General features: G+C 39.2%; 1 protein-coding gene across 1 annotated transcript in view; it reads left to right on the top strand.

Moving 5' to 3' along the window:
- LOC144681750 (FERM domain-containing protein 4B-like) overlaps window positions 1-14,351 on the top strand; it is a 250,803-nt gene that overhangs the window by 176,755 nt on the left and 59,697 nt on the right. Inside the window, exons 10-11 of the mRNA XM_078543692.1 lie at window positions 8,156-8,213; window positions 12,300-12,386. Of these exons, the coding sequence (XP_078399818.1) occupies window positions 8,156-8,213; window positions 12,300-12,386 (145 nt within the window). The remainder of the gene's footprint in view (window positions 1-8,155; window positions 8,214-12,299; window positions 12,387-14,351) is intronic.

Raw genomic sequence — 14,351 nt, 5'->3', positions numbered from 1 at the left:
CTCACTCGTCAGGACAATTGCAAGAATGCCAAATTTCAAACGATCACAACAATTTATACTACAGGAGAAAAGGGTGCTGATTGGTTGGCAAGTCAACTCTGGCCGAGGCATTGCCACAGTGAAAGCAACAGGGAGCTAGCTATAGGCTCCCCAAAATTCAAGTAATTTTTTAAAAATGAGTGCGCTAATAGCTACAGTAACAAGTAGTTTAATCAGTTGAGCTTGTGATGTGACTCAAGTTATGCTTGCTAGAAGTGACATACATTCATTCGTAAGGACCCATTCGTTATCTGGGAACAAAAGGAATATGCTCAGAACTTGTGCCTTTTTTGAATTACCCAGAAGCATGGGGAGCCTATAGTTCCCCATTGCTTTTTCCATGGCAACGCCTCAAACAATCAGAGTCGACTTGCCAACCAATCAGCACCCCGTTTCTCCAGTAGTTTAAATTATTATGCTCATTTGAAATTTGTCTTTTTGCATTTGTCCTGATGAGGCCAAGACGAAAAGCTTTGGCAACATGTCTCTCTTCTCAGCAATATTCAAGTTCTGTACTACCAAGTGCGTGGAAGTTCTATTCATAAAATGTAATTACAGTTCTGCATAATATGAAACACTATGAACCATGTCATCGAGTCTTCCCTCCATGGAGGAAAGTTAAGGGCTGCTGATTTGTGGCATCTAATGATGTGTATAAAACCGTCTTGGTAGAGGCCTCAAAGCAAGTCATCTTCTCATGCTTAGTTGAGTAAAGATGTGTATGAAGGAAGATATAGGGGAAGGGGAAAATTACATTTTTAAGCTAGCACTTTTATTAATGTGACTTTTTGTGTATTGTGACTACAGCAGGCATTCTATTGTTTTGTTTCATAATTCTCCCAGTTCACAGTGCTGATCAGCTAGTGACCATCATCTTCAAAATCTCTGAAACAGTGTTTGAACATCTGTGGTAATGGCAAACAGCTCAGGCTTATAACTATTTTAAGTCTATTTGCAACTGATCTCTACGCTTTCCCAATTTATACTGTTAGCCTGAGAATTTTCAGATTTTATGGCCTATTCAAATAGTAGTTTAGGAGTATTTGAAGGTGAGATATAGTTGCAACAATCAATTTACCTACTTGCAGCTACATAAAAGCTAACCCTAAATTGTGAAAGTTTATGTGAAAAATATCAGGTAAATGGTCATCCGTTGATGGCAGATACCAAATTCTGATGTCTTGAAGATTTGACAAGGAGTTTCTATTTTTCCTGTATTAAGTATGGAATTGTGAAGTATACTGGGCATGTCCTACAGTTAGCTGTTATGTATAGAACATATACACCTAGAATTCTTCTAATTATTTTGTTTTTTACGTAAACTCCAGATTTTAAAAATACAAAGCACATTTCTGTTGACAGATTTAAGAAGATATAATGTTTTATTTCACTAAAAGTGAGAGGGATGAGGGACCAGGTGAAGGAATATTTGGAAATCTAAAGAAAAAGGCCTAGGCAATAGAGCAGTTTAGCGATTTGGGTAAAGACAAGTGGAGTGGGACAGGGGGTTTAGCTTCAGTAAATAAGATCCAAGCAAAGAATATTAGTAAAAATATAAAGTTAAAGGTATCATGACTGTCACTTTAAGATCAGTTCAGCTGAGTAGCGGGTCAGGTGATTTGTTCAACCAATGTGTGGGTGGTGCAGGGGAATAAATTCTAGGGAGGGGTTTCCTAGTAAAAGCTGGTTGTATGAGGGGCTGGCTGGATACAAGCAGCCACAGAAGCCCTCTTGTAAATAAAGTTTGTTTTGTTTGACTAAGAAGCCTCTCAGAGCGTGTTTCTACAAAAGGTTCTCTATCTGAATGCGCAAAGTAGTCATAATAAATTAGATGAATGAGCGGCACAAATAGAGATGAATAATTTAGATCTAATCACCATTACAGAGACATGGTCACAGAGTGAACAGGGTTGGGAAATAAATATTCCAGAGTACATGATATTTCAAATAGCCAGTCAGAATGGAAAAGGAGTAGGAGTAGCCCTGATAGTAAAGGCAGACATAAGGACAGTAGTAAGAAAGGATCTTGCCTCGAGAGTAGAATCAGCGTGGATGGAGATTAAGAATAACACGGATCAGAAAAAGCTGGTGAAAGTTGTTTATAAGCTCATAACAATAGTTATACCATTGGACAGAGCATGCAGCAAGAAATAATTGGAGTCTGTAATCAGTGAGCAACTTTACTCTTCATATAGACTGTTTACTCTTCATATAGATCCCAGCTGCTGTTAATACTGGAGAAATCAGATTTTAGAGAGAAGCTTGGCTTGATAGATCCAAACTTTTTTTTTAGAAACTGTGGAGGAAAATTACTGAACAAATTCACAGGAGTCTGCTGATACTAAATATAAAATACTAAATATTTATTAATATACTAAAACATTTATTAAATCAATAAAAATGAACAATATTATACCAGACACAAAGGTTGGAAAGATCTCAATACAAATGTAAGAAGACAATTCAAATTCACACTATCCCTTTACCCCAACAATATCTTTAAAGACACAAACCAGTGATGAGTTAACCCCTAGGTTAACACAAAGGCTTCTTACTTGGGACTGGAACAGTTGCAAATGGTTTTCTTCCGATGAACTCCTGAGCATTCACTTGATGCTTCTCTCCCAACTCATCTCTCTTCCCGAGACACCCAAAAACTGAACTCTAAATTCACTGTTACTTCAACTATGAGCAAACAAATGAGCCCCTAAATTGAGCCTTCCAGTAGCACCTCTGCTAAACTGATCACTTTACTGAGCCCAACAACTGATTATTCAGTTAACTACTGTCCCAATAGCCTTGTTTTTTTTACTTCTCTGAGAGCTTAAATATGTCTTCTCTCTCTAACACACATACATCTCTCTCACTCTCTCTCTCTCTTTCTCTTTCTCTCTCCACTCCTGTCTTTTTCTGTCTCTGTATCACCTAGATCACTGGCGCTAGGCAACAGTAAAGCTTTTTCTACTTTTCTTTTTGTTTCCCAAACCACTGAGCTCCCAACCCCTTTTAACCCATCTCTTTTACTTCAGGGGTTGTAAAACCTCATTTAAAAATATGTATATATACAAGCAAACGCAAAAGACCTAAAACCTTTCAATGACAAGTCTATCCAGACACCCAGGCATCAAGGTTCATGAACAAAACCTAAATGAAACAAATCATTTTAACCTTTCCTAACACACAGATATACATACAAACTCAACCCAAAATTATACATTGTTCATAACAACTGGGCAAATCGAATTAACAAAGGTGGCCTGGAAGCTGAATTTATAGAATGCTTTTCTGACAACTTCCTAGTATAATATATGGCGTAACCAACTAAAGACAAAGCTATTTTAGATCTAGTATTTTCTAATGAAGCCAGGTTAATTAGTAATCTCTAGTAAAGATCCTCTGGGGAAAAAATGTTCATAATATAATTGAGTTTCATATTAAGTTTGAATGTGACATATTCAAGTCTAAAGCAAGAATCTTAAAGCTAATTGCATAGGTATGAGGGTAGAAATGGTTAAGTTTGATTGGGTAAATAAACTGAAATAAATTGAAAGGCCTGTTAAGGCCATTAAATCATCAATTAAGTTAAATTTTTCACTGCCGTCCAACCTTGCAGTTGGCGGGCAGGCGAAAAGGCCAAGCGGCCTTTGCACCTTTTAGGAAACCTCATCCATGGGCAGGATGAGGTTTCCTAAGGCAAATAAAAATAAAATAAACATTTTAAACCTTAATTAATAACATGTAACAGAGTCACATGAGGGGACATGTTTTATTACATTATTTCTTAATTTTCTTTTTGAAAATGCTTCATCTCCCTGAGACAACTCAGTTCGTGTTTGCCCCGCTTGCCTTCCTCCCCCCACCTGCACACCCCCTTAATTGGCCAACCAGCGTGAAATTGCCTTCCGGCCCCAATCGCGGGCGGCAGTCATCTTCCCGACCGCCCCTGCCGAGCCCACCTGACAAGGGCAAGATTCTGCCCAATGGATCAGGGAATTGGGTGTAATATTAGCATGGATAGAGGATTACTAATGGACAGGAAGCATTGAGTAAGGAGAAACACATTTTCAGGTTGGCAGGGCTGTAACTGGTGGGGTTGTGCAAGGATCCATGCTGGGGCCTCAGCTATTGAGAATCTATATTAATGACTTAGATGAAGAGACAGAGAGTAATGTAGCTAAGGTTGCTGATGATCAAAGCTATGTGGGAATGCAAGCTGTGAGGAGGAAACAGGCTGTAAAGAGATATAGACAGGTTAAATGAGTGAGCAACAAAGTTTCAGATGGAGTATAATGTGGGGAAAGTTGAATTTTTAAAAATTCATTCATGGGATGTGGGCCAATCAAGTGGACTGCTTTGTCCTGGATGGTGTCAAGCTTCTTGAGTGTTGTTGGAGCTGCACGCTTCCAGGCAAGTGGAGAGTGTTGCATCACACTCCTGACTTGTGCCTTGTAGATGGTTAACAGGCTTTGAGGAGTCAGGAGATGAATTACTTGCTGCAGGATTCTGAGCCTCTGACCTGCTCTTGTAGCCACAGTATTTATATGGCTAGTCCAGTTCAGTTTCTGGTCAATGGTAACCCCCAGGGTGTTGGCAATGCCATTGATTGTCAAGGGGCAATGATTAGATTCTCTCTTGTTGGAGATGGTCATTGCCTGGCACTTGTCTGGCGTGAATGTTACTTGCCATTTATCAGTCCAAGCCTGGATATTATCCAGGTCTTGCTGTATTTGGACATGGACTTTTTCAGTATCTGATGAGTCACAGCTGGTGCTGAACATTGTGCAATCTTCAACAAACATCCTCACTTCTGACCTTCCGATGGAAGGAAGGTCATTAATCAAGCAGCTGAAGATGGTTAGGCTGAGGACAAAACTCTGATGAACTCCTGCAGTGATATCCTGGAACTGAGATGATTGAACTCCAAGAACCATTATTGTCTTCCTTTATGCTAGGCATGACTCCAAACAATGGGGAGCTTTCCCCCTGATTCCCATGGACTCCAGTTTTCCTAGGGCTCCTTGATGTCACACTCAGTCAAATGCTGTCTTGATGTCAAGGGCAGTCACTCTCACCTCATCTCTGGAGTTCAGCTCTTTTGTTGATGTTTGAAGCAAGGCTGGAATGAGGTCAGGAGCTGAGTGGCCCTGGCAGAATCCAAACTGGGCATCAGTGAGCAGGTTACTGCTAAGCAAGTGCCATTTGATAGCACTGTTGATAACCCCTTCCATCACTTTACTGATGATCGAAAGTAGGCTGATGGGGCAGTAATTGGCCAGGTTGGATTTGTCCGGCTTTTTGTGTACAGGACATGCCTGGGCCATTTTCCACATAGCCGGGCAGAAGTCAGTGTTGCAGCTGTACTGGAACAGCCTGGCTAGGGGTGCAGCAAGTTCTGGAGCAGTACTTCAGTACTTTTGCCAGAATATCGTCATGGCCCATAGCCTTTGCAGTATCCAGTGCCTTCAGCTGCTTCTTTACATCAGGTGGAGTGAATCAAATTGGCTGAAGACTGGCATCTGTGATGCTGGGGACCTCCAGAGGAGGTTGAGATGGATCATCCACTCGGCATTTCTGGCTGAAGACTGTAGCAAGTGCTTCAGCCTTATCTTTTGCACTGATGTGCTGGGCTCCACCATCATTGAGGATGGGGATATTTGTGTAGCTGCCTCCTCCAGTGAGTTATTTAGTTGTCCACCACCATTCATGACTGGATGTGGCAGGAATGCAGAGCTTCAATCTGATCCGTTGGTTGTGGAATTGCTTAGCTCGCCTATTTTATGCTTGTGCCGTTTGGCATGCAAGTAATCCTGTATTATAGCTTCACCTGGTTGATATCTCATTTTTAGGTATGCCTGGCGCTGCTCCTGGCATGACCTCCTGTACTCTTTATTGAACCAGGGTTGATGCCCCTGGCTTGGTTGTAATAGTAGAGTAGGGGATATGTGGGGCCATGAGGTTACAGATTGTAGTTGAGTACAATTCTGCTGCTGCTGATGGCCCACAGTGCCTCATGGAATATAATGTGGGGAAGTGAGATTATTCCATTTGGTCACAAGAATAGAAAACAGAATATTTTTGAAAGGCATGAAACTTGTAAACATTGATGTACCATTCCACCCTCGTCCCCTTGAACAAGGAATACAAAGTTAGCATACAGGAACAGCAAGCAATTAGGAAGGCAAATGAAAGGGCTTTGGAATATAAGAACAAGCAAATCTTGCTACAGCCATACAGGGCATTGGTGAGACTTCACCTGGAGTGCTGTGTGCAATTTTGGTGTCTCTATCTAAAGAAAGATGTACTTGCATTGGAGGCAGTATAGCGAATACTTACTAGATTGATCTCTGGGATGAGAGGGTTGTCCTGTGATGAGGAGCTGAGTAAATTGGGCCTATGCTCTGGATTTTAGAAAAATGAGAGGTGATCTCATTGAAACATACAAGATTCTGAGGGGGCTTGACAGGGTGAACACGGATTGTTTTCTCTGGCTGTGGTACAATCTCAGGATAAGGGGTCACTCATTTAGTACTGGGAATGAGAAGTAATTTCTTCACTCAGAGGGTTGTGAATCTTTGGAGTTGTCTACCCCAAAAGGTTGTGGATTCTCCATGATTGAGATTTTTGAGGCCAAGACACAGATTTTTGGTCTCTCGGGGAATCAGTGGACAGGACGAGTAGGCAGAGAATGGAATTAAGGCAGAAGATCTGTCATAATTGCATTGAATCCAGAGCAATTTTCAGGTGCTGTATAGTCTCGTCCTATTTCTTATGTTCTTAAGCATTGAATGAACAAAACATTGAAATCAAGGCTGCGTCAACATTGTAAAAATAAAACACTCTTGTGGATGACAAATTCCTCATTCTGAAGTAGCTGGACCAGGCAAATGAGAACTCTGCAGTTCACTGGTCACCCTGCTTTGGTAGACAGTACCTCCTTTATTTCCATGTTACAAATTACAGTGAGTCATCTGGCAAAAACCATGCACTGACCTTGCAACCTGACTTCAGGATAAAATTTCTCACTGCTTGACTGGTGTAAGTAACTTGTGCAACAAATTGAAACTCGTCACCTACATTCTACACACCATTTATCGACTCTGGGCAGATGAACTGATGTGGAAACCCTTTGAAGTAAACTGTGCGGAGAATCTTGTTAGGGCAGAATCCTCCAGACTCAAACTGAAGGCGACCACCGTGGAATCACAATATTTGACAGCATTGTCTTTTTTGCCTGCCAGTAAAATTGTATAATGGGTCAGCAGTTCACCAAATGAGTGTGTTAGAGCCAAGCTTGTAATCAAAATAATAATGTGACTGGCATTCCTATTTCTTCTGTCCAAACTACAGATCAGATGAACTAATTTTATGCTTTTAAAGAGCTTAATCAAGCAACAGAAACATCTTTTGTTTAATTCTGATATTTACCAAATTGAGGTTCTTAAAATTGATTTTCTAAACAATTATTATTGTAGTTTCAATAGAAGAACTATCATTTCTATGGCACGCAAAACTGTTTTACTTGACTCCCAAGTGCAACAGGTTCAATGGATTTTGAAAATGAAGCATCTAAATTCACATTCCAATAAAGACATTTTTGGGAATCCTTTGTCTAAAGGCATACCTTAAGCTATCACTTTTTTCCCCCAACAGAAACAACCTTGAAAGCAATAATACACCTCAAAGCACTGTGTTATAAATTAGACAGCAAGCCACGTAAGGCAATAATAGAGCAGATAGCCAAAAGCTTGGTCAAAGGAGTAGGTTTTAAGGAGCATCTTAAAGGAAGAACAGGAGTCCAAAGTTTAGGGAGGGAATCCCAGAGTTTAGGATCTAGATGTCTAAAGGCACAGCCAACATGGTGGAGCAATTAAAATCGAGGTGTTCAAGAGGCCAGAATTAGATAACTGCAGATATCTTGGAGGAGATTACATAGATGGGGCGGGGCAAGGCCATGGTGGGATTTGAAAACCAAGTTATAATTTTAAAATCGAGGCATCTAATTAGCACATTAGTGATGTCACTAATTGAGTTGGTGGTTTGTTTTGAATAAGCAAAACTTATTTGTAAGAGCAACATGTTAGCACTTTACATAACTAACTATATTTATTTTTTTCAGTTATATGACTGTGGTGGAAGCGCTTCCTACCTATGGCATTCATTACTATGGAGTAAAGGTTGGTCATTAAATGTGATTTTCTTGGCACTGTGGTCTCCTTTTATGCTCTCAGTTTCTCATCAACAGCATGGTTTTGTTTTGAGGAAAGCCTTTTTCATTTATTAATTTCTTACTGTGCACCTGTGGTTTTCTGTTTCTCCCATTGCATCACCATGGATTTTTTTCCCCTGGAATGGTAATTCTTCGTGAGTTCTCTGCACTTGTTTTTTCCCCCTTAAGTTCTCTTTATTTTTCCTCCCTTGTCTCCTCCTTTCTGCAATAACAGATATTGGATTACAACTCCACAAGCACTGGTATATCTTTCAGACCTTAGAAAAGTCAGCATTTATGTAGCCTTGGCATGTCACAAAACACTTCATAGCCAACAAAGCACTTTTAAAGTATAATCATTATTATGATATAAGGAAGCAGCCAGTAATGATGCACATGCGAGTTATCTAACTATACAAGGCATCTTAGAAAGTCCAATGGTTCCATGGGCACTCTACACCAATCGACACTGACAGTATTGGGATCGGGAATTTCCAACCCAAGGAAGCTGAGGCTATAAGTAGCATCCTCACTGCTGCTCTGGTCAAAATCAGATCAGGAGCTGAAGCTGGGACATTTTTCTTTGACGATTTAGCAGCATGCTACCAGGTCATTGTTTTTTGAAAAAAAAATCAGGGGAATTCCTAAAGTAGGCATTTGTAAAAAAAAAGGAAACTCTGATCATAATCCACCAATAAACTTCCTACAGTCCATGTTCCTTCATGCAAACACAAAAATAACTAAAACCCTTTCCTTAGTGTATTCTATTATATTGCTTTATTCTTAATGTTGTAAAGTAGGACCCAAAGTCACCCTGAGATGTTATTAACTGATCTATTTTAAAAAATAGTTTTTGCTGTCAGGCTATTGTTCTTTTTAACCAACTTAGAAGTCTGTGGCATGTAGGTGTACTCCACCTTGAGTAGCAGAAAATGCAGGGTAATAACTGCCCAAGTTGTAGTTGATGTAAAGTTCAACTAATGTAGTAATTATGAAAAGAGAGGTGATGGAATTGAAATGGTGATCTGAAATAATGTAATTTTTTCAGGCATTCAGAATAATGGAATGATAAATCCTCAATAAAATGAATTATTTATGAAATATTTTGGACTTTTTTTTGACTGAAGCACAAACATGTGAGTGCTCCATATTTTAACTTAAAAGAATATTGCAATTACTGCATCAAAATCCTGGATCAAAATCCTGAAACTTCCTTCCTAACAGCACTGTGCATATACCTACAACACATGGACTGCAGCAGTTCAAGAAGGCAGCTCACCACCACCTTCTCAAGGGTAACTAGGGATGGGCAATAAATGCTGGCCCAGCCAGCGAAGCCCACATCCCATTGGTATGTTTTGAGCTCTGCAGCTCTAAATTCAGGATTAAGACCACCAGTTCTTGAGAGGTTTTTATAATCAAACTAAATGAGACATTTATTAATTTACAACAAATTAAACACACACATGGCTACAAATTACTACTATCATAACTTTTAACAAATTCCCAAATTAACTTCCACTAAGGCAGCAATAACCAACAGACTTAACCAGACACTAGACAGAGCATTTTTCACCTTACAAATTCAAAATGAGGTTCCTTACAATTTTTTTTCCTTTGCAGACAGTTGTAGGCTTACAGGCTTTGATCTTGCATGTCTCTGACCTGAACACACAACTGCTTTCTGTTATCCTCAGCCTTTCTCTTTGAATGTAAATTTTCATTGTATCACCAGGCCCTTTGAACCTCTTTCATAGTACCAATTTTATTAGCAATATTAACATTGCTTGGTGTCTCCTAGCTAGTTGCAAGATTTCACTCCCATTCTTGAATGCTCTAGTCAACAAAATGCAAATGTATCCTTTACATCTGTTTACACCTCAAAACTACTATACATCAAAGTATTGTCGGCTTTAATCCAATTAACACTCTCACAGACTAAACCTCTATTTTAAAAAAAAATTCCAATAACACTGTATACATTAATATCTCTTCCTGACCAGCTATGCTAATCTGCTGAATACAGAAGATGGTTTTAAAATGGCAATACAGTCCATTACAGAACACTGAGACATAAGATCTAGGAAGTGAAGTCAGTCTTTTCTGAACAATTCTAAATGATGACCATTATCTGATTTTATTTTTGCTCTTTTGCACTAATGCAAACAGAATTTTGTTGGCTCCGATTTTTTTGTCCCTTCTGACTAGAACTAACCTCTACCCCATCTCAAAATATCTGCCTAAAACAAGAAAATTTATCTGCCTATGTATAGAACTGCTGAGGACTTGCTCGTGCTCCAAGCGTTTCCTTGGGTGTCAATTTAGGCTTCTTGTGCGGCACTGTCTGGCTTTTTGAAGGAAGTACAAACAGATTGTTAAAGCTCAACTTTATCAGCTACTGCATTCAAATCCATGGGTGTTACATTGTGCCCTATAGGTTGACTCATACTAAATATCAATATTTGAATATGCATTTGCACTTAGTAGCTTGCTTGTATAAATGCCTGCAACACCCAACCTTAAGGAGGGGAAAGGTTACCAAGAGTACCTGAGTAAATGAGGCAGTAGCTTTCTGTAATGTTTCAGTTAGTTAGAAAATATTTATTGTATAACCAGCTATCAATGCAACATTAACTTTAACACTTTCAGGTCAAATCCAAATTGAAGTATTGGAAAAATGAAACCAAACAGCATTTACTTGCTTTTAGAGCCAAAAGGTTAGGTGCACACTGGAGTTTTCTCAGGTTTTGAAGTGTTTGCAAAAACATCGACGTCTGACCAGAGTTGTCATGTAAATACAAAACAATTCATTTGTTAGAAAGTGACTGAGTAACTACAGAAGCACAGATCAGCTACAGGCCTGGAAAAACTCAGCAGGTCTGGCAGCATCGGTGGAGGAGAGCACAGTTGACATTTCGAGTCCTCATGACCCTTCAACAGAACTAAGTAAAAATAGGAAAGGGGTGAAATATCCTCCGCCGATGCTGCCAGACCTGCTGAATTTTTCCAGGTATTTCTGTTTCTGTTTTTGTTTTGGATTTTCAGCATCCGCAGTTTTTTGCTTTTATCAGCTACAGGCCTATCTTGTGCACAGTAAGCACTCTATAAAAATTAAAATGGGCAATTTTCATTTTCATTTCTTTCTCGATGTCTTATCAAGGTGAAGGATATCACAACTTGGGAGGGAGGAATTCAAGTACTGAGTTTGAGAGTATTCCCAGGTCAAGCTTAGCATAGCCAGATGTATGGAGTCACGATTCCTGTACTCAGCCCCAACAATGTCCTTGATTCGGGATGGTTTCAGCTGTAGGTCCATGGCCATTAGCAATTGGTTGAAACTGCCTAAAGTCATTTAACTTAGGCCCCTTGTAAAGGAGGCTTTGATCTCATCAGTCTAGTTTGGTTTGGAACCCATTCCCTAGAGATGAAAGGTCAGAATATAACTGCAGCACCCAGCTACTCAACCGTTTTTGTTCTGTGCTAATGGAAATGGGCAGATCAGCTGAACAGTAATAATATCTATTGGAAAGGTTTTGTTTTTAATTAAATTTGTTACTGTAGTAAAATATGGGGTACTGAATAATGTGTTTGTAAGCCATTGCAAACAAAAACGTTTGTGCACTTTATTGACATGAATGTTGATATTCAAGCTTGGGCTGACTGACCCAGGCATAGAATTTAATTGTACTGCTCACTGGAGTTATGGGGTGTGATATCGCTGCCCTCTGAAGTGTATATCAATATAAGCAAAGCATCTGTTTATAATGTTTGATGTCACTGAGCAAAATCTACTGTTTGTTGTTGAATGATGTAACCAACTACTTAATAAGCTAGTTAAAGCCATATTTCAAAATGTTGAACAAAAACAGAAACAGAAATACCTGGAAAAACTCAGCAGGTCTGGCAGCATCGGCGGAGGAGAGCACAGTTGACGTTTCGATGCTGCCAGACCTGCTGAGTTTTTCCAGGTATTTCTGTTTCTGTTTTTGTTTTGGATTTCCAGCATCCACAGTTATTTGCTTTCAAAATGTTGAGCCTTTTTTTAACCTTGTAGGATAAACAAGGAATTCCATGGTGGCTTGGAATTGGTTGTAAAGGAATTGGACAATACGACTTCCATGATAAAGTCAAACCCAGGAAGGTAAAATGTCAATTGTTTTATCCTCAAGTGCATTTAAGTAGAAACGGTTTGTTACACAAAGTCTAAAGATAACTTTAGTTGAATAATTTTAAAAGCCTTTGATCTCAATATTAGATGGATTTCAAAAGGACATTGTCCTGTAAAAGTGCCAGGTAAACTGTTTTTCTGTAAAACACACATGATGTATGTTATGTTGTGAAAATAATTCAAGATGAAATGATGTAATGTTCAACTCAGGAAAGAAGCTATATTTCTTTTAAAACCAGACCAAATGGTTTGTGCCATTATTTGATCTCTGAACCTGGAATAGGGAGGGGAAAGTGAATCATTGTTCCTTATCATGGTACAGTGACCTACATTGGAATCCAGTGCCCCAGCACGTGCATCTTTGTATTTAAATTCTTTCATGTTCTTGTTCGTACTTATTCCTATAATCATCTGCAGCCCTTCAACCCTATACCCCAAACTCGCTGTTCTGCCAACTCTATCCTTTTGTGCATCTTCTCATTACACTCTGGAACCTGCCTCAAATCCTCTGCCTCCTTTAAGAACCCATCACTTCGTCCTTGTTCGCTTCTCCTAATATCTCCCCTTTTGATTCAGCACCAATTTATTTCTGGTTATGCTATGGTGGTGTCTTGGGGTATTATTCTATGTTAGAGTCATTATATAAATGCAAATTGTTGTTTAAGAAAATGGTGAAGAGCAGGGGAGAAGAACTGTGTGTTATTAAACAACAGTAGCATACATGTATGCAGTTGTTTGAGGAAGACTTTAATTTCTTTTTTTTTCAATTTTATTTTCTGGTGCTGCGTGAGCTCTGTGCAGATGAGTGGTAGTAAAATTAGTTCACAACTGTACAAAAAGGAATGGAAGCTCTAGTCATGCCTATGATCTTGGCCCTTTCTTTTATTGCTTATGCTTTCAGGATTAGTTGAGCTTATGTTTATAATGCCCAAACAGCAGCAATGTAATGTTTGCCTCCATTTGAAGACTGGTCTCATTCACAATTTATCATCACTTCAGCTGCATTTATAGAAGTTCCACATTATGACTAGGCAGCAGTCTTTTGCTGGTGTTATGCGCTGTTACTTGGAATTTTAGACTCCCACTTAAACATTTCTAGAAGTGTGTTGAGTGACTTTTTAGGTATGGGGTGCATGGTGCAGCAACGTTAAAGCACCTTGTTCCCAGATCAAAAGATGAGCGAGAATGTAATCATGGAATCTGCGGTAACACTGGCCGGCTTTCACAATGTTTGTTCAGATTAAAATAAGACTGGGTTTCTGGATTAGGCAAGTAAAGAAACCGTTGCCGTGACAATCCAGGAATCAAACTCGTGGAGCTGTCCTTGAGGGAATCCCATTCATCTTTATTTGTATAGTTAATTGAAGGTAACGAGACATGGCTCTAATGTGTCTGTAAGCTCTTCAATTTAGAAATGTGGAGAAATATAATTGAGTATACAAACAACATTGTGCCAAAAGAAGGACATATCATTCAGTGCAATAAAGGGGTGAATATGTTTGTCACATGGGAAGTTGTGATTTTGAAAAATTGCATTCATAATTATGTTTTGATTAATGCAACTGAAGACTTCTTTCTGAGTATGTTGTTACTTTTTGAATTTGCATTCTAGGCGTGCACATTGTAAGCTAAAGTCTTTCTTAATGTCATTGGATATAGTGATGTGTAATGGTTTTGCAACTTCACTGTTGTAAAGCGTTGGGTTGAAATTAACATTTGTGGTTATTGGATTTAAAGAATTTAATCATAATTTCTAATCCTGTATTCAACTGCCCACTCTATGAAATTTGATTCAGTGGCCCAGATTTTCACTACAAAGGAGAGCCTCTCCATTGTGGCAAAACTGATGGAACTGGCTGAATATCGTAAGTCCTGCCCCCAAACCCAGCAATTCCCATTTCCACGGAGGCACCTGGCCATTTAAATCATTAGTTGCCT

This window comes from Cetorhinus maximus, chromosome 6 (genome assembly GCF_964194155.1).
Source record: "Cetorhinus maximus chromosome 6, sCetMax3.hap1.1, whole genome shotgun sequence".
Lineage (NCBI taxonomy): Eukaryota > Metazoa > Chordata > Chondrichthyes > Lamniformes > Cetorhinidae > Cetorhinus > Cetorhinus maximus.
Note: the sequence above shows the minus strand (reverse complement) of the source record. Positions and strands in the feature narration are given on the sequence as shown.